The 19,633-nt window shown below is 51.2% G+C and overlaps 1 protein-coding gene across 8 annotated transcripts in view; it reads right to left on the minus strand.

Moving 5' to 3' along the window:
* Positions 1–10,017: 10,017 nt before the first annotated feature.
* MRAS (muscle RAS oncogene homolog) overlaps positions 10,018–19,633 on the minus strand; it is a 52,493-nt gene continuing 42,877 nt past the window's right edge. For all 8 annotated transcript variants that reach the window (XM_029940193.1, XM_029940190.1, XM_029940187.1 and 5 more), the window contains 3 exons: positions 18,766–18,865; positions 14,503–14,582; positions 10,018–13,335 (listed from right to left, as the gene is read on the minus strand). In XM_029940193.1, coding sequence (XP_029796053.1) covers positions 13,236–13,335; positions 14,503–14,582; positions 18,766–18,865 — 280 coding nt within the window. In that variant the 3' untranslated portion in view covers positions 10,018–13,235. The remainder of the gene's footprint in view (positions 13,336–14,502; positions 14,583–18,765; positions 18,866–19,633) is intronic.

Consider the following 19,633-nt stretch of genomic DNA (forward strand, 5'->3'; position numbering starts at 1 on the left):
GGTGACCCCCACGAGACAGCACCCCTCACCTCCTCACTGCCACCCCTCCAGGACAGAGGGCTTGTCTTCTGTGGCTCCTACCTGGGATGTCAGCTGGGTTAGGGGCCTTGGGGACCTTGACTGGGCAGACTCAGTGGACTGTGGGAGGGGTGTGGTTAGAGGAAACAGAGACCGAAGTGAGGGGATCTGCAGAAAGAGTGAGGCAATATGGCCGCGTGGGGCCTGGGGAAGAGCACGGCAGGCCGAGCGAGTCTTGGGCCTGCACCCTGCTGAGGAAACCTGTTGTGACACAGGCCTTCACCTTGGCATAGGGGAGAGCGCCAGGTGAGAGGGCGAGCAGGGGGCTCGGGACAGCCTCATCCCCAGGCCACAGCTCTGTAAAGGGAACTCCCCCTGAACTTCGGGGTCAACACAGAGGTTGCATTTCAGCCATAGACTTTTTGATGAGGGCACAATGTGTTATTGAATAGGGTTGGGACAACACTGGCTTAACACAAAACTCAAACCCATTTCACACCTACCTCCAGAAACAATCTCCAGTGAAGTAGAGTTTAAATTAGTAGTAGCTAACAACGAGTACCTACTGTATACCAGTTACTATTTCTAGAGCTTTCCATGAATTAGATCATTTAATCTTCACTATAAGGGCATGAGGAATGGATAATTCCATTTTATTATTTTATGGATAGGAAGTCATCTGAGAAAAAGGTGTTAATTTTAAAGGTAAGAGAAGGGCACCTGGGTGGCTCAGTCAGTTGAGTGTCCACCTTTGACTCAGGTCATAATGTTGTGGTTTGTGGGTTCAAGTCCTGCATCAGGCTCTGTGCTGACAGCTCAGAATCTGGAATCTGCTTTGGATTCTGTGTCTCCCTCTCTCTTTCTGCCCCTCCCTCACTCATGCTCTATCTCTCTCCCTCAAAAATAAATAAATATTTTAAAATTTTAAAGGCATTAGAAGAAAATACTATTTGGATGAATAAGGATCCTGTTAGCATTACATCAAAGACAAGAACCATAAAGGGGGAAATGATAACTTTGAACATTAAAAATTTTAAATGTCTACAGTGTAATAACAAATCAAATTAAAAGAAATTACATGCTAGTGAAAATTTGCCAAAAATATGACACATAAGTGGCCAATAAACTTAACAGATGGAAACCAATAAGTAAGAAAAATGACATCACCAATAGAAAACCGAAGAGAGAGCATAAATAAGCAACTTATAAGGAATACAAGTTGACAGATCTTAAAAAGTCCAATCTTACTGGTGATAGTCACAGAAATGAAAATAAAAGGAATTATCTCCTCCACATTTCCACCAACCAAAGCTTTTTGACAAAGATAACACCTAGGGCTGGTAGAAGTGCAGGAAATGTGTATTTTTCACACGAATTCACACGTTTTCTCTTTAATTGCTAGGTCATACCCCATTCTGTGGGTATAGCATTATTTATTTAATCATTTGCCCATTATTATTCACCTAGATCATTTCCAAATGTTTTGGCTTATAAATTCAAAGATCATGTTTGTTCGTAATTCTTTGCATCTTTGGTGATTTATTTAAGAGAGGGTCCCGGGAGCAGACTTTTTAGGATGGAGAATTTTCAAGCCTCTGGATGCAGGAAGTCAAATTGCTTCCCATGAAGCTCAGATCTGCCTTGATTGGTAAGGAGAGCTGGGTCAGGGCAGAGCTCAGAGTAGCCCTGGGACCAGGAAAGGAGAGGACAACAGGCAGCGTGAGTGGAGTGTGGAGGCTGCCTTTCAGAAGAGCACTGGGCAGGGGGAATGAGGCAGACAGGGGAGAAGTGGGAGGTCAGGAGCTGTGGCCAGAGGACAGGGGTGCAGGGCAGAGCCTTCCAGGCTGGCCATCCAAGGGAAGGAAGGCAATGCGGGATGAGGCTGAACCTCCCTGCTGATACCCAGCCCAGGGCCTCCCCACATGGAGGCAGAGGGGGCCTGCAGGGCAGGTTGGCTTAGACCAAGATCCTCGCACCCCACTCACTGGGGCTGCGTGCTTGGGCAAGTCACGCAGCTCCTCCCAGCCTTAAGTGACCCATGCAAAGCACAATGACAGGTACTTGCTAAGTGTGCAGTAATTGGTGGCTGTAATTACTAGTAGGCTCCAAAAGCATTTACTGCTTGGATTCTGGGATCTTGGCTAACATTTAGATAGAGATTCTATGTCCAGCCATTATTCTAAGGGGGTGTATCTGATTCAAACCCAATAACCCTAAGAAGTACAAATGTTATCACCCAGTTTGACAAACGAGGAAATGGAGGCCCAGGAGGCAGCGGCAGCCTCCCTAAAGTCCTCAGGTGGCTGCCTGGCTGGGCTGCTCTTATCACCGCCCGCCCAGCATCTGAGCACCTAAAAGACCAGAAATCTCAGCAGTGCCAACCACAAACAGGGAACAAAAGTCTGATTCATTTTGGGGGGGTGGGGGTGGGGAGGAGCTGTTATAGTCACAAAAAAGCCAGTTGGGGTGCCCTGGATCAAGGGCTGCCCCAGGCAGCCTTCAAGGGAAGGACCAAGGAGGGGTGCCAGGGGATCCCTGGCTGTGGGGTGCTCCCCTGGGCTGGAGGTCGGAGGCCCTCAGACTTCAGGCCTCTGCTGGGCCAGATCAGGCTGGCCTGGTTCAGGAAGAAGCTGGAGAAAGGGGCAGAAGGGACAGGACTAGAGGCTACATCTTGGGGAGAAGGCCCAGTGCAGAAGTTCTGGAAAATGACAGTGGTCTAAGTTCAAAATGCTGCTGCTGAGTCACGCAGGGGAAGTTGATCTGCATGTAGCTTACTTGTAAGAAGGCGGGGATGTTGGTGTAGCCAGCTGGTCTTTGGCGTGGGGGGAGGGGGGGGAAGGTGTGGTGGTAAACTGAGCCGGGCTTTGCAGCCAGATAGAACCAGGTGCGAGTCAGGCTCCATCACTCGGCTGTCCCTGGACCTCGGTTTCTCTTTCTGTGAAATAAGCACCATAGCACCTACCTTGCAGAGGGTCTGTGAGGACTAATGTCTGGCTTGTGGGAAAAGCACAACAAAACATTGGCCAGTAACCGGTATCCGTGGTGCATGCAAACCCATGCCAAGCCCTCCGCTGATGGCATTATGTGGATTCGCTAATTCCAAACTCTCCAAGTGTGCGACCAGGCCAGTCGCGTCACAACCCCGGGAAGATTCTCGGGCCACACCCAAACCTGCTGAATCAAAAACTCCTGGGTCTCCACCAGCCTCCCAGGTGCTTATGATGGTAACTAACGTTCGGGAACTACTGCCTAGTTTACAGTTATTAGTACTGCTCTTAGAGAACCAGCTGAAAAATACTTTTACCGATAGGGTGACCAAATATTCTGGTTTTAGCACTGAAAGGCCAGTTACCCTATTAACAACTGGAATGATATTACACCCTTGTAAGGGATGATGGAATTGTGGCAAAATAAAGCAAACCAGGCACAGGTGAGGGAAGCTGAGGGGTGGGTGTTTAGCCGACTGGGGGGGGTGCTGATGTTGCAGGAGGAGTAAGGTTGGTGGAGGGCCTAGTATGGCAAGAGCTGAGAGGCCCTGACAGCAAGGGGCCATTCCTGGGACCCTCCCCCTCCCCCCAAGTCCTCAGCAAAGCTCAGGAATGGTTGCTGAGAGTGAGCTTTCTTTGTGGAAACTGAGGCAGGGGCTGAACTTCAGAGTAGAATGAGTCTGACTTAGGTTTAAGGCATGAAGGCCCCTGCTGGTATCTATAGGAATTACTAATTCATTTAACAAACATTAAGTGTCAGTCATCTGAGCATCCGACTTTGGCTCAGGTCATGATCTCACAGCTCCTAAGTCCAAGCCCCACGGCAAGCTCGCTGTTGTCAGTGCAAAGCTGGCCTCAGATTCTCTGTCCCCACCTCTCTCTCAGCCCCTCCCCCTGCTCAAACTCTCTCGGTCTCAAAAAGAAATAAACATTAAAAAATAATAAACATTAAATGTTAACTTTGTGTTACCACGCATCCCCCTGGACGTGGGGATGTAAAAATGGAAGGGACGTGAACTTGTGGATTGTGATAGATGAGTCAACAAGTCAGAGAGGACCTGCTGTAATGGAAAGAGAAGAATCCCTGCGGTCTAGTGTCTGTTTACAAAGGGCTGGGACACGGGTCCTTTAGGAACCTCAGATACCAGCGACTCCAGGCAGCTGTTTCTTTTATTCACCAATTTTCTCTAAAAAGTCAAAGGATTCAAGGGATCAGAATCAAGTGGAAACAGCTAGTGGTCTCAGCCCTGGCTATAGAACTGAATCACTTGGGGTGCTTCAAAAAGTCTTCACATCTGGGCCCCAACCCAAGTCAACTGCCCCAGATTCTCTGGGGGTGTGGCGTGGGCCCTGGGTTTCCCCCCACGCTCCGGAAGTGATTCTAATACTAACACGCAGCCCTTTGTGGACCACTGGCCTAAGTGGTTATGGATTCAAGAAATGGCATCGAATGTCAAGTGCATTTGCTACACGGCTTACATCCTTCCTCTGTCCCCCTTTCCCAGCCAGGCTGCCACCCCAGTGGTGGGCCATCAGGTGGTCCCAGCATCCTGAAAGTCCTCCCCCCATTTCACCAATTCTAGACCAGTGCCGGGGCCTGAGCAGCAGGTGGTGCAAACCCCGATGGGGGGAGGTGAGTGAGTCATGTGCGGGTCACACACTGAGTCATGTGGGGGAACTGGGAGAAGGGTGGCCGGCCCCCACCCTCAGGATGTTGTGGAGGCGGGTCCAGGGATGTGTCAACCAGATGAAGAATTTTGTCAGAGCTTCTTATAAGAGTAAATGGATCTTTGCTCCTTTCATTTCCTCTTCCTGCTCTCAGTGGCTGTGAAACTACAGTCAGAAAAGGAGGCTCAAGGGGCCAGTGTTTTGTTGGACAAGACACAGTAGTGCAGTAAGAATCTGAAACCGTAGGGTAGTCTCTCCAGAAAAATGCATGTATATACACAATTTTACATATGATTTTGGGGGAGGAGCAGGGTCGGCCACCCCACTGTCACGCCGTGGAGGCAAGGTCACTAACCCCTGCACTAGGGTACCTGGGTTCCAGACCTTGACGGAGCCTCATTACTCAGCTGCTGAAAGGAGAGGGGCAGGCCCTGGACAGCTCCGCCTAGACTGCCCACTGCTGTCTTGCCGATGAGAACGGAGTAAGTTACCACTTACCTGCATGTGGCGGGAGTTTTTATTTTTACTTACATATATGAACACAGTGCTTTTCAACCTCGAGGGAGCATTCTAATATCCTGGAGGGCCTGTTAAAACACACATTGCCAGGCCTCATCTCAGAACTTAGGTCTGAGGTGGGGCCAGATAATCTGCATTTTTTTTTAATTTATCAGTTTTTTATTTTTTAGAGAGAGAAAGAGCATGAGTGGGGGGAGGGGCAGAGGAGAGAGAGAGAGGAAGAGGGAGAGGGGGAGAGAGAGAAAAAAAATCCTAAGCAGGCTCCATGCTCATTGTGGAGCCCAATGTGAGGCTCAATCCCATGAAGTTGAAATCAAGAGTTGGACACTCCAACTGACTGAGCCACCCAGGTGTCCCCAAGATTATCTGCATTTCTAATCAGTTCCTACATGATGCTGAAGCTGATGGTCTGGGACCAAACTTTGAGAACCACTTGCACAATTATTTAACTTCTGTTCATCAGTCTGGGCGTGGGGCCCAGGACTGACTAGGCAGCTGGGTTTGAGTCAGAGGTAATGGTTTACCACATCAATGCCAGGATGTGCATTCTACTGAAAGCATCCATCAGTAGTAGGCTCAGTGTGAACTCAGCTTTCCTTTTTATGTTCACACTTTCACATCAGCATGGTAATGAGCTATTTGGCTGCAAAGCAGAGGTCCTGGGGAGCACACATACCTCCAGCCAGCATAGAATGCCCCGCCTTCAGAGTACCTGAAGAACCCAGAGGCTTTCAGCTTTCTTAGCTCAGATCGTGAGTTCTCTTGTTCTTTACCTTGAACATAGCTATCCACGTTGGAAGAAAAATACTGGAGTGTGTACTGGAGTCCCACTGGCCTTTGTGTAAAAACTCCCCATAATGAAGGGCACCACATGCTGACTGCGGGGGTGGGGGGGGACACTTCTGAGCACACTGCCTTGCCAGACAGAATCTTGCAGGGAAAAGCAAACTCTTAGGTGCCAAGTTGAATGCGATGAGGCTTCTGCTGGGTTGGACGTGGTTGAACAGGGTCCCGAGGCACAGTGAGTCCAGGGCTGGAGATCATTCTGATGCTGGGTTGACGCTCTAGGGTGGTGCTACTTGAACTTTACTGTGATGCACACATCCATCACCTGGGGAACTTGCTAAATGTGGGTTCTGAGTAGGTCGGGCCAGGACCCAGGCTCTTAGGTGATGCCAGCCCTCACATCTGTGACCCCTGGGAACTTTTCTCCACAAGTGTGTGGAGACGGAGGTGGAGTTTATTTTAAATAGCCCTGGGAACCTGGGCAGTGACACCTGTAGTCTTCACAAGCAATGGAACGAGTGGGCTCAGTTTGTACCTGAAGTTCTCATCTAGTCAGTGAACAACCTCGTCATCGACTGGGTACGAAGTCTGTGAGAGCCGCTTCTGGCTCCCACAGGTTGAGGGATTCCTCTGAATGCACAGATTGTAATAGTCATCACCCCCATCAGGCTGTGAACCCCTGTGACTGGAGACTTTTTTTTTTAATTGAAGTAGAGTTGACAAACAATGTTATATTAGTTTCGGGTGTCCGACACCGTGGTTCCACAATTCTATACATTACTCAGTGCTTTTTTGATGACCTCAAACAAAATATTTTCTAAAATGTAAATACAGTTGACACACAGTATTATTTCAGGTGTACAACCCAGTGGTTTGACAAGTTTCGACATTTTGCTGTGCTCACCACCAGTGTAGCTGCCACCTGTCACCCTGCAACACGATTCCAGTATCATTGACGGGGTTCCTTATGCTGTGTCTTTATTCCCAGGACTTACTCGTTCTGTAAGAGCCTACATCTCCCTCTCCCTTGTGCTAATTTTGCTCAACCGCTCTGCCAACAGAAGTTTGTTCTTTGCATTTATAGGTCTGATTCTGCTTTTTGTTTATTCATTTGCTGTTTTTTGCATTCCACTTATGAGTGAAATAATATATTTGGCTTTTTCTTAGTTTACTTAGCATAATATTCTCTGGGTCCACTCATGTTGTCTCAAATGGCACAATCTCATCCTTTTTTGGGGTTCATAATACCCCATTGTGTGTGTGTATATTATGTGTGTGTATCATATGTACATGTGTGTGTATATGTATATACCTCATACTTTGTTTTTCTATTCATCTATCGATGGACACTTGGGTTGCTTCCAAATCTTGGCTATTGTATATAATACTGCAGTAAAAGAGGATTCCTATATCTTCTTGAATTAGTGTTTTCATTTTCTTTGGATAAATACTCAGTAGTGGAATTACTGGATCATATTTCCATTTTTACTTTTTTGAGGAACCTCCATACTCTTTTCCATAGTGGCTGAATGGTGCACAAGTGTTTCTGTTTCTCCACATCATCACCAACACTTGTTATTTCTAGTGACTGGGTTTTAACATCCTCTGTTGCCCTGAAGTTGGCGCAGAGTTCATGAATATTTGTTGCCTGAATGAATGAACCAATTAGACTCCCCTTCTCTTGTGGGTAATGAACCCACACTCTCATGTCTAGGTGTTCAGTGGCATAGCTCACCATGACACGTTGTGAAAATGAGATGGAGGAGCATCTGGGGTGGGGAGGGTCGAACACAGTGGAGACATACTCTGACTTCCTCCAGTTTGCCAAAATCCCTCTGGATGTGGTGTGGAGAATGAAGAGCAGGAGGACACGAGTGCAGCAGGCAGGAATCCTGGTGGCGTGGACTGGAATATTAGCAGTGGGGGAGATGAGAAATGGGCAGCACATTTTGGGGGCAGGGTCAGCAGGACTTGCTGCTGGAGGTGTGAGAAAAAGAGAGGAAGAGTTAGGGAGGATCCCAAGGCTTTTGGCCTGAGTAACTGGAAGCACGGAGATCAACCAAGCTGGTGAAGCAGGCATGGCAGGCCAGGAACTCAATACTGGGGATACTTTGACACAGTCTACTTGAGGCATCTAAGCGGAGATGTCAAGCAGTTGGGTGTGAGTGGGGTCTGGGTCTAAGAGATATGCCTTTAGGAATCACTGGCACATAGAAGGCATTTAAGTGTCAAGACGGGATGAAATCAAGAGAGATGTTAGGTACGGGATCAAGGACTGAGCTCTGGGGTGCTCCAGTGGGAGAGGAAGAACTAGGAGAAGAGACAGGGGAGTGACCATGAGGAAAGAGAAAAATGAAGAGAAGGCAACATCCTAGAAGCCAATGGAAGAAAGTCAAACATGGAAGAGGTAGTGATCAACTGTGCCAATGCTATGAGATCAAATGGGAGCAGACTGAGAACCAGCAACTGAATTTAGGAAGATGGAAGCCAAGGATGACCTTGAGAAGAAGGGGGGTGGTGGCAGAGCGATGGGTGAAAGTCAGCGTAGAGCAGTTTAAAGAGAAAGGAATGAGAGCACTTCGTGGGCTGAGTGTAACTTACCCTTTTAAGATGGCTTCCTGCCACCGACAGCAGAGAAGCCAGAGGGATCTGACAGAGGCTGTGTAGCAAAGGAAAGTTTTGCTGTTGTTTTTTTCAAGATGGGGACGATCTGGAGAACAACTGATGATGCAGAGGAGAGAGAGGTGAAGAGCCAGAGGAAGGTCTAGGATGTGTTCTAGAGAAGGGACTGGCTTCTGCCAGGAGCATGGCTGGCTCACCTACAGCGGCCAAGAAGGCAGAGTGTGTGGGTGCAGATGCTGGGGCGGGTGGAGACAGTGGAAGGGGGCTGTGGAAATTCTGCTCAGGGCTTCCAACTTTCTCAGCGGAGGAGGGAGCATCAGCTCAGAGGGAGGGAGCCTTGACATAGGGAGGGGAAGGCCATGTGAGGACAGAGAAGAGCGAGGTTCGAAGATGCTGGCTCTGAAGACTGGAGTGAAACGGGCACAAGCCACATGATGGCAGTAGTTCCAGAAGCAGGAAGAAGCAAGGTGTCTCCCCCAGAGCTCCTGGAGGGAGCACAGCCCTGCCTATGCCTGGACTTCAACCCACTGATACTGAGTTTGGATTTCTGGCTTCTAGAACTGCGAGAGAATAAATTTCTCTTTGAAACCACTACATTTGTGGTAATTTGTTACAACAGCCACAGAAAACCGGTACAGGAGTAAGAGCTCTGGTTACCAGAAGAGCCTCTGCCCTTCACTGGCTCGAACCTGGGACCCAGCCCCACGCCCAAGAAATACGCGCAGAACGGATGATGGGCAGGCAGCCGGCCCCAGTGGCCGCCACACCGCTGCTCCTACTCCAGTCTGCTCCCAGCCCAGCGCGTGTGAGGGGTGCCTGGGTTCACATGCTGCAGCCATCGTCCCCCACAGAGCTTCCAAAAGAGGGATTTGGTCTCTTGGCCTCTAGTCCTTGATAAAGGACCCAGAGAGGCTCAACTTGGTCAAGTACCAACGAGTTCCATCAACAGAGAAATGAAATCACATTGCACAAAAGACTGCGATCTTGTGGGTGGGGGCAGGGGGCAGTTTCCACGAAAAGGAATGTCAGACACCCCCACTGGTGTCCTTTACAAAGAGCGCCATTTCGGAGCTCCGCCCCACAGCTCCGCTTCAGTCCTGGGTCCACTCGAGAGGTGCACACTGTCATCCTGTCCTCAGGCAGGGCAGCTGGAGACCAAAGCAGGGAACTTGCTCAAAGGCACAAGAGGTCCGTGGCCGAACTCGAATCCAAGGTTGCCAGACATCAAGAGGCTATGTCTCTAACCACCCCACTCACCTGCCCTCCTCCTCTGGCTCCAGGTGGGAACAAGACACTTCCTCATGGCCACCAGTGATCTCCTTAGTTTAGGTTTGCTCTGTAAGAACGTGCTCTGGGCCAGACACGGGCAACTATAATGCCCTCGGCAAAACTGCAGGAATATCAGAATAAGAGGAAATAAAAGACAAGTGCTCTTCTTTTCTTTATTAATGGGTTGAGCTACACAAAGACTTGATAAAAAGTTACATAAAAGGCTCAAGCATCATCGAGACCCTCCGGCATCACTCTCCTGTCACAACAATGGCCATCTGGTAACACTGGGCAGCAGAAGCTGTGTGCTCACGGGCACTCAACAATTCAAGTATCTTTTGTTCTAAGTAAACCCAACATGGAATTTCTAACTCAATGGGCTGCTAATGGAGGGAATCTGTCTGTGGCTCCAGGTTGACTGTCACACCTCTGAGGGGCCTTCGGGTCAGAGCTGCCATGTGTTCGTGGGTCATGTCTCTTGGCAAAGTGAGACCGGCCACACTAGGCTCCCAGGCACTCTCCACAGCAAGCAACAAAGGTGGGGTCCCAGTCCTAAGAGAAACTATCCACGTGACCCCCGCGTGGCAAAGTACAGGAGAAGCCAGTAGCCAGAGCCCCAGGCTAGAAGGGTCAGGAAGATGGCTAAGATTACCTGCTAGAGAGAAAAGTAGCCCTCTAATTGGGGTTGTCAAAATTTTAGGAGGAAATCTGAGAGCACACAGGGGCAAAGGCATGGGGTGAGGGGATTTCAGGAAGGGTGTGTTCCAGGAGATGTGAAGGTAGCACTGTTCATGTTGTCTGGAGAACCAGCGGAAACACCAAAATGTCACCAAGTCCCATCGGGCTCCTCAGTCACGGAGTAGCATGGCCACCTGGTGTTCCGACAGGCTTTGCCGTGTGGCCACTGAGACTGCGCTGGGGATGCCCCCAGGATACACTCCATTCTGGCCTATCTGGAAACCCTCACCACCACAAGTTCTCTCAAACACAAAGAGCTGTCTTTTAAAAGTGTTATTTATGTCTCACCTATGGGTAACACGAGGTCATGGACGATGAAGGCTGACCCCTGACTCGGCAGCAGGCGGCCCTTCCTTAACCAGCCTCTCCCTCAAAGAAGGGAGCTGAGTTGTGGGCTGACGGCAGGAAGGATGCTTTGGAAGATGGGGCCAGTGGGCAGGTGCCCTGCCGGCACCAGAAGCAGATGGAATCCCTTTGTCTGGTGACCTTCGTGGCTAAGGCCTTCATTCTATACCAGCCAATCAGCTTCTAAGGGACCCCCCCACTGGGTGCTGCTGCGGAGTCACAGGCTCCATGGAGGGTGGGGGGCAGGGGTGTGCTGGTGGCAGTCCGTGTCCGCTAGTCTTCCAGCAGTGGCCGCAGCCCGCCACCCCTTCGCCGCTGAGCATCTCCGTCCTTACTTCTTCCCGCCTGCTTGCTGCCGCCTCCCCATCGCATCCGCACACGGGGCTGCTGCGGACTCGGCTCAGAGGAGCGTAAGGGCTGGAAAGAGCCTTGTCCTGGTGGTGTTTAAAATGTCCAGTAACATTACAGGATCTTGGGTCACTCTGATGGGCTCAATCTGGAATGTTCTTTGTTATCCTTCCTTTCAGGGTCAGACCAAAAAGGCCCATTTAGACAAATAAAGGAGATTGATTTTCTAATTAACAGAAGTCCCAGTTACTTCATTCTACACAGAATCACTCTTCATCTGGGCCCCTGGTGCTGGGGATCTTGCCAAGTCAGGAACTCAGCACGCTTTCAAAACCAGAGAAGAATCCAGGTGTCTCGATGTCCAGTTGGGCGCTCACTTTCTCAGGGCTTCCTTCTCCACAGAGTGGCCAGGCCACCTGCTGGGGCTGTTCCAGTTTGCCGAGGGATCTGGTTTGTGTCACATGGAAAGTACGGTCGCCAGCCATGCTAACTAGTCTTCTGAGCTCCTCTCAGCGGCGCGCTGCCATTCTTGTGGCCGCTCCACGCGCCCTGGCTGGGAAAACCCAGTCTCTGGGTCACACCATAAGCCCCTGGGAGGGAGGTGGCATCGTCAGGAAGCTGGGGGAGAGTCCCCTTGCAGAAACATGTGTATGGGAGCCATGTCATTGCCCCAATTCCTTCTTTCTCCTTTAATTACACATTAGAGTTAAGATCCGAGAGGTTAAGAAAAGTGTGTGCCAGGAAGGCAAGCTAATCCTAAGTTTGCAAATGCTGCGAGGGGTTTGCTCATTTACTGGGCTTTTAAGATGTGGCAGGCAGTCAGTGGACTCAAAGGGAAGATGGCTTCAGGTCTTGGTGCTGTTTTAGTAATAACAGTATTGGATCGTTTTTGGTTAAGATTCCCCAGGAACTCGAGTTTTCTGGGTGGCGCCCACGTTAGCTCACGGTGACGTGTTCAGACATACATGCCCATGTCACGGTCTGTATCCGAGAGGCACCAGGCCATGAGCAAGTGGGAAGAGAACGGTCCAGGAGAGCCCTCAGAGAGCAGAGTGGAGTCTGCACTGTCTGAAAAGGAACCCCTTTGCAAAGCCAAACAGCTTCCTTAGTTTATACATTTAAAAAGGATAAGAAAAAAACCTTAAAATTGACACACCTGTGCTAGCCTCTCCGCCCAGCAAAATGAAATTCCATTTCCTAATACCTGCACTTCAAACACAGCAGAGCCTTCTGGGTGAATGCCTCTCTTTTCTCTCCAGCTTGGAGGTCATGAGTGGGGTGTTCATCCTGAGGCCTCCGGCCACAGTCCCCACTAACTTCCAGTCTCTCATCCCCTCCACTCCCCTCCATGTTGAGCTGAGTTTTGGCACTGCTGGGAAAACTCAGTTAAAAAACAACAACAACGATATTCCAGGCATGTTCTCAGTGAGGCCTGCTGAACATTTAAAGCTCCGCCAGTCAGTGGGCATAGACCCCTTCAATAAAATAATAATCACTAAAATAATTTAAAAATCTACAAAAGACACCCAAGCTCAGACACTTCGGGTTGGGGGCTAGAGCCAACGGGGAATTGATCAAGGCTTGTTTGGTACTTTGTCCGAGGTACACACTTCAATGTCAAATCAATACTGTGTACTTGAAAGAAACAACACAGCCACTGAGAGACAGGAAGGGACTGGATAGAATCAACACGAGGGGCTTGGGTGCTGCTTCTGTTAGCGTTGCTTCCCGATCTCTTAGGAGACATGGGGAAGCCTGTGCCCTTTAGGCAACGCCGGGGCCTATCTCCTTCCTGCCCACCCTCTCTTTCTCCCTTCTTGTGCCAGGTCCTCGGGCCAAGGGTCATGGTTAGAAATGGTTTTCAGTGCGGTTAGGCAGCGGAGGGTCCCGAGGGCCGGCCAGTTCACGGTCACTGAGGCCAGGGTCTCAGGCCTGTCACAAGATCACGCACTGTAGTTTGTGGGTGCCAGTGGCCCGGTCTCCCCGCCATTTGGTTTTCTTCTTCTTCTTCTGGCTCTTTTCAGGAATCTGTTGCCTTTTGAGACAGTGAAAGGCAGAAAAACAAAGTCAAAAAGGGATTTGCTTCTCTCTGCCCCTCCTTCCCATTAAGTAGGTGGCCTGTTCTGGATGCTGGGGGAGGGCCTGGCTCAGAGAGCCTCTCTGGGCCCTAGAGTGGAAGGCAGAGAGGGCAGGGCAAAGCCTGTCCTCCTACCGCTGAGAATCGCTGACATCATGCTGTGGCTACAATTACTTAAATCATAGACTACATTCTATGTTATACGGGACTGGCCTCTATTTTTGTGTTTCATGTTTTAGATAAAATGACAGGTCGGCTGAAGACAAACGCTCTTTACATGTTTTCTGATAACTATTCCAGGTGGGCAACCTGCCCTCGGAACCACAGGTCCCTAACCATGACACCCCAGCCCCTGGTGTGGCAGCACATCCTAACCGGAGGCTCAGGCGAAAATCTTTTCAAGCGTGCAGAAGACGAGGCCTGCGCCTTCACAGTCCGTGCTGGGAAACTGGGACAAAAGGCGTGCGTGTGTGCACACGTGTGCGTGTGTCCTGGGGGCGCGGAGAGCTGACAGAGCACTCAGTCAGAGTCCCGTGAGCTGCTTAGGGCTTGGGCCTTTGACCGTGCAAAGGAATGCAGGCGAAACTACTGATTAGGATCTCTGGGAATATGTGCAGACTGGCGGTGTGTGCAGTGTGGAAAGGAGGCCCAGGTGCCACGCCTTAGAAATTTGAGCCGAGAACTCAGAATGGTGGGTGGTTGTTCAGGTCGCATGTCCCAGGATGCTCCTCTGGCATGAGGATGGGAAAGGGGAGTCGGACCCGGCTGTGGTGCTGACAGGCGCGGTGGTGTGGGGAGAACACCAGACAGGTGGAGGGAGCTGCCCTCAGGGAGCCTGGGCTGCAGAGCCTAGGGGGCGCCAGAGAGCAGACTGAGCGGGCCCCACAGGCAAGCAGGCTTCTGGCTTCCCCCACAGGTACTAGGAGTGAGGGTGTGTGTGCGAAGGCAGGTGGGAAGGGCGGGGGGAAAGAAATGGATGGAGGTACAAGAACTGGCCGAAGCAGACCCGGAACTGTGCAGCCTGGGCCCTGGAACAAGCACTGTGTTCCTCCAGCCTCCCCTCTCCCCGCACCGGGGCTGTCCTACCAGAGAGGCCCAGCTTCTAGGGAGGGATGCCGTGCTCACCTAATTACCCGCACCAAGTCGTGGAAGGCTTTGTCGACATTGAGAGGTGGGTCCTTGGCACTGGTTTCTATGTATGGAATCTGGAAGGCAAAGCTCGACTTGGTAAAAGTGGCCCGGGAGTCCACCAAGCCCTGTTCCCTAAAACCACAAAATCTTAGTGGTCGTGAGGAACCGCCTGCCTTTAGAGACCCCCCACTTCCCACTGCCACAGAACCCCTGGCTTCAAGGACCTCAAGCCCTTTGGTAGCTTCTTGCTCCTTACGGCTGGAAAATTTTACTGACAGCTTTTCCATTTCCCTCTTGTTCTCTAGTCATAGAGATCTTTAATAGTCCCCCAGAAATAGAAAAGAAGTGATCTTTTTATATACTTGAAGACTGTTTCATTTATCAAACTAAACTAGGCTCTAATGCTACTCTTTTTTTCTTTCTGAGGCCCATTTCTCCACCGTGACAGGACCTGTGCTTCTTCCTGGGCCCTCTCTAGAGGGGACTCTGCACCTCGGGGACCCCTAGCCGCGCTGGGCGCCCCCACCCCCAGCAAGCTTGCCGGGCTCAGCTCTCGGCTGTCTGCATCTGCGAGCCCGGGAGCTCAGCCCTGTTTACAGAAGGCTTGTGCCTGCACGTTTAACACGGAGCAGTCACACCCGCCTGAAAGGCAGTCACACATGGGGAGATGTGGCCGAGGCGGCCCCACAGGACAGGTGTTGGGGATCATGTCTACACCGAGCCTCAGGCGGGTACAGGGAGAAGAACGAAGGTTCCACGAGGTCAGGACACAGTCCTGAGCATACCTCTTCTCCTATAACGGGGACCCCACAAAGGCAGGAAGCCTTGTGCCCACTCCCCCGTGAATGGAGAGGGTGTGCAGTTTGCACAAAATATACAGGCTTCCCCAGGCCAGAGAGCTAAGCCACTTGTGACCAGCCTGAAGAACTGTGGTAATTTCATCACTTTTTCCTGGTTACAAAACTAAGGCATTTCACTGTAACACTTTCAAAACAGAAAAGCCCAGTGAAGAAAATAAAAAATGATCCCCAGTTCAAGTGCCTAGAGAAGGGGGTGACAGAGTAAACTGTTACTTCAGAGGAGTGTGTTGTAAATGACTGCCCAGAACATACCCTAAGCTACCTTCACACACTGCTGTGGCTTCAGACAGAAGTCTCGCAGCTGACCCAGAACTCAAGGTCAGGGCACAGGAAGCATGGCTCGCTCGGACTTTAGAAATAGTCCTCCAACAAATCTCTGAACGTCTGACAGCACTGAAAGAAAACTGCCCTCCCCTGTAGGTCATTTGGTTGAGATGACGGTGGGCTGTTTCGCCTCCCAGGTCTCGACACCCCTGACCTCACTTAATCCCCTCTAAAGCGTCTGAGGTGAGCAACTATCTTCACTGTGCAGTGCGGGACTGAGCTCAGAGTGGTTACGCACTTGCCCAAGGCCACACAGCAACCAGCAGAGAATCAAGGTTTGAATTGGATGCATGTTCCACCTTCTGCCTGGCTTCCCACAGACAGGTAGGGGTGCTGGGGGCAGCTGCAGGGCCTCCTCCACGTGTGGCAGGCACCCTTGCTAGTACCTAGAAGCCAGAGTCCCATGGCACCATGTGAGGCCAGGACAAGGTGCTTCTGTGTGCACACCTGGACGGCAATCAGGAAGGTGCCAGCAGTGGGGGCTGGGACCTCACTGGAGTCCCTTCACATCCTGTGGCCCTGCCTCTGCTCAGCAAGCCCGGGGTTCCGGGGGCCCCAGACCATTGCTGCCTGCCGTCCCCTGGCACCACTCAGAAGTCCATCACTTGTAGCATCTCCCAGGTCCTCAGACACCCCCCTCCACCCCACCTCCTTCTTTCTGGGAGTCCTGCCTCTACCGCTGAAAAAAGGCAGATGTGCATTTTCAGGGCTCTGAGAATTCTAGGATTTCAGGAGCAAGGAGACTTTAAGGGAAACCCTGCAATAAACGGTAGTGCTGTGTGAGTCAGCCACAGGGCTAAGAAATGCCACCTTCCGTGCTGGGTGGGGTGCTGGCCCTGCTAGCCAAAGAGGAATTGCCTTAGGAGCTCTAAGATAGGATGTTGTCGACTGTAGTGTGCAGAGTCACTTGGTCAGATAAGTCACTTGGCTGCAGGAGAAAGACGGCTGAGAGACCAGAGACCCGGTTCCGGAGGTGGGTCCCCCCACCCTGCCATCGCTGCGCATCTGCAGAACCGAGCTCCTGCTGCCTCACAGCACCCTCCCCTCCGCACCCGAGGGGTGCACACAAGGTGTCAGGAAAGCCCTAAGGAGACTGTGATACAGAGAGGAGCGGGTGCCTCCTCCGGCCTGTCTCTGTTCTGAACGTCCTGCTGCTAAACCGGCTCTCCTCTGGAGAGTTCGGGGCAGCTCTGTCCCGGTCCATCACTCCCTTCTCCTTGAGGAATCTGCTTCACTTGGCTCCCATGATGCCCCACTCAGGCCCTCATGTGTCACTGACCACTCAGGCCCTTTGGTGGCTTCCTCCTTACCTCCCCACATCACTGGTCCTTCAGTCCGGGGCCCCTGCCCTACGTACACCTGCTCCCTTGGCGTTCATGGCTTCAGACGCCGTCTACATGCTGCCGATTGCCAATATTTACCCCTGATGCTATATCTGACTGCTGTCTTGGCACTTCCATCTAATCATCTACTCAGCTCTTGAGATGACTCGGATTCAGAAGCAAGCTCCTGTCTTGCACACACTTAATCCTACTGTCTCCTCTGGCCAGCTACTCTCACTCCTGTCTTCTGAAAGTTGCTCATGCCCAAAACACGGAGTCATCTGCCATTGCCTTCTTCTCTCTCACCCCATGTCCGATCTGTGCACAAACATGTCCAGAAGCCAACCACCTCCTTGCCACTGCCACGAGCACCCCCCTGGGCCATGCGAATCTGCACCTGGATCACTATGGCAGCCTCTCTAACTCATTCTCCTGCCCCCACAACTGGCCCCTACTGAACCCTCTCAATATGGCCACCAGAGAGAAGCCGTCCAGCCGTGAGCCAGACCTCAGCACTCCTCACTCAAAGCCCTCCAGCGGTTTCCCGTCTCCCTCGGAGTAAAAGCCCATAAGGCCTTACCCCCTTTCGCTGACCTGACCTCCTGCTACTTCCCTCCCAATCCTGTTCCAGCTGGCCGTGCCAATCCTCAAACTCCCGCCCCAGGGTCTTTGCACTGATTATTCCCTCAGCTGGAATATTCTTTCACCAGACATGTGCTGGGCTTACTCTCTCACCTCCAGTGTGTAAGTCCTTGCTGCAATGCACCCTCCCTAGCAAGGCTTTCCCTGACTACCCTATTTGGAAAAGCATCCTTCTCCACCTCACATTCCTGACCCCCTTCGTTGATTTACTTTTTTCCATAGCACAAGTCACCTTCCAACACACTGTAATTTGCTTTGTTTATTATCTGTCTCCTTCACTAGACAGAAGCACCATAAAGCAAGGGGTTTTGTTTCCCAGGGCCTGGGGCAGTTAAATGAACATGTGAATGGACACAGAAGGCACAGACAAGCACAAGTAACTTGCAGTGAGCTCCCTTCCTCTACTCACAGAGCTGGGCCCACCAGGCAGAGGGAGGGGGCAGCCTTGCAGCAGACCTCCCAGCAGGCAGAGTGGACTTCCACATAACTGACCACGGAGGCTGGGGCCTGCACTGTGCGTGTGCAGGGGAGGGGTGGGAAGAAACTCGGTGACCCCACCCAGCACATCCAGAGGGCAAAGGGGCATCACAATGAACTGAGAAAAAGGAAGCAAAGATGTCTGCTGATATTCACGGTGTGGCCTGGGCAAACCTCAGTCTGACCAACCATAAGATGGGCATAATGACACCCCCCTCAGCATGTGCTTATGAGGCCTCAGTGCTCCCCCCACAGCATGCCTGTCATAGAACAGCTGCAGCTGGTCTGATGATTCTCAGCATAGTCAGGCGGCTGGCTCAGAGAATAGAGACCTGCACAGCCTAGGGATGAATCTGCTGTGTTGGGGGCCACAGCTCACAGGCCACTGTGAAGGCCCGTGGTCCCCACATCAGGACCCCTTATGACTGATAAGAGGGTGCTTTCTTTGTCTGCTCTTTTGTTTCACAATGTATCCCTCATCATACATGCCCTCTCTGTGGAATCTAACCCACTACTCAGGAGGCCCGGGGTGCCACAGGGGTGATGGGCATGGACTTTTATACATCCCTGACCGTCCAACACACACACACACACACACACACACACACACACACACACACACTGCAACCTACATTGTGTTTGGTCGCCATTTCTTTTCCTTGCTCCCTGGTGATTTTCCTCAAATGCATCAGATCGACCTTGTTGGCCACGAGGATCATCGGAAATGACTCTCTAGGAAATAAAGGAACAGCAGCTCATGAAGTTTCACTGCCCCACGCCTAGTGAAGGGAACACAGCCACACCTCAGGCACAGTGTGGCCCACACTGCCTCCCTGGTTGCAGTGGGACTGACTCATGAGTCCTGTCTCTCCACATCTCCAGGCAGGGCAAGAGGGCCTCAGGACTGCTGGTTTAGAGGATTATGCTTGCGCAGGGAGAGAAAAAGGGTCCTCCTGGGAATCTCCTGGCTCAACACCATCAGTGAGGGCTCTGATGGACTGCCAGGGGGTGGGGGTGGGGGGGAGGATGCAGGGGTGGGAGGTGGCGGTGCTGGCTTCCCAGACCTGCTTTCTCCCATCCCATCTCCTGGTCACCCTGACGCACCAGCCACGCAGGACAGCTGTGCCATCAGCAGTGGCTCGGGAAGAGTACCAGGGCCGGTGTCTGGTACACAGCTGGCACTCAATAAATAGCAATTGCAAAATCAGGATGGCTCCCAGGAGAGGAAGAGTGGGATCACACGGCATGTCTACCTTAAAGATTCTCATTGACGTACGTGGCCATATTGCTGTTTAAAGGTGAAAGAAATGTCAGTCTTACAGCATCTTTAACATCATGGGGCATTTCATTGTAAAAAATTTAGAATTTTACAGGTAAAAAATCCTATGTTATTATTTTTCTTACATTGCTTGGGTTAGCCAAAAGGTTGACTATTTGCCCATATCAGAGTCATTTATGTTTTCTCTTTTGAAATTCCTGTAGTCAGGGGCTTAACCCACA

This window comes from Suricata suricatta, chromosome 5, assembly GCF_006229205.1.
Source record: "Suricata suricatta isolate VVHF042 chromosome 5, meerkat_22Aug2017_6uvM2_HiC, whole genome shotgun sequence".
Taxonomy (NCBI): domain Eukaryota; kingdom Metazoa; phylum Chordata; class Mammalia; order Carnivora; family Herpestidae; genus Suricata; species Suricata suricatta.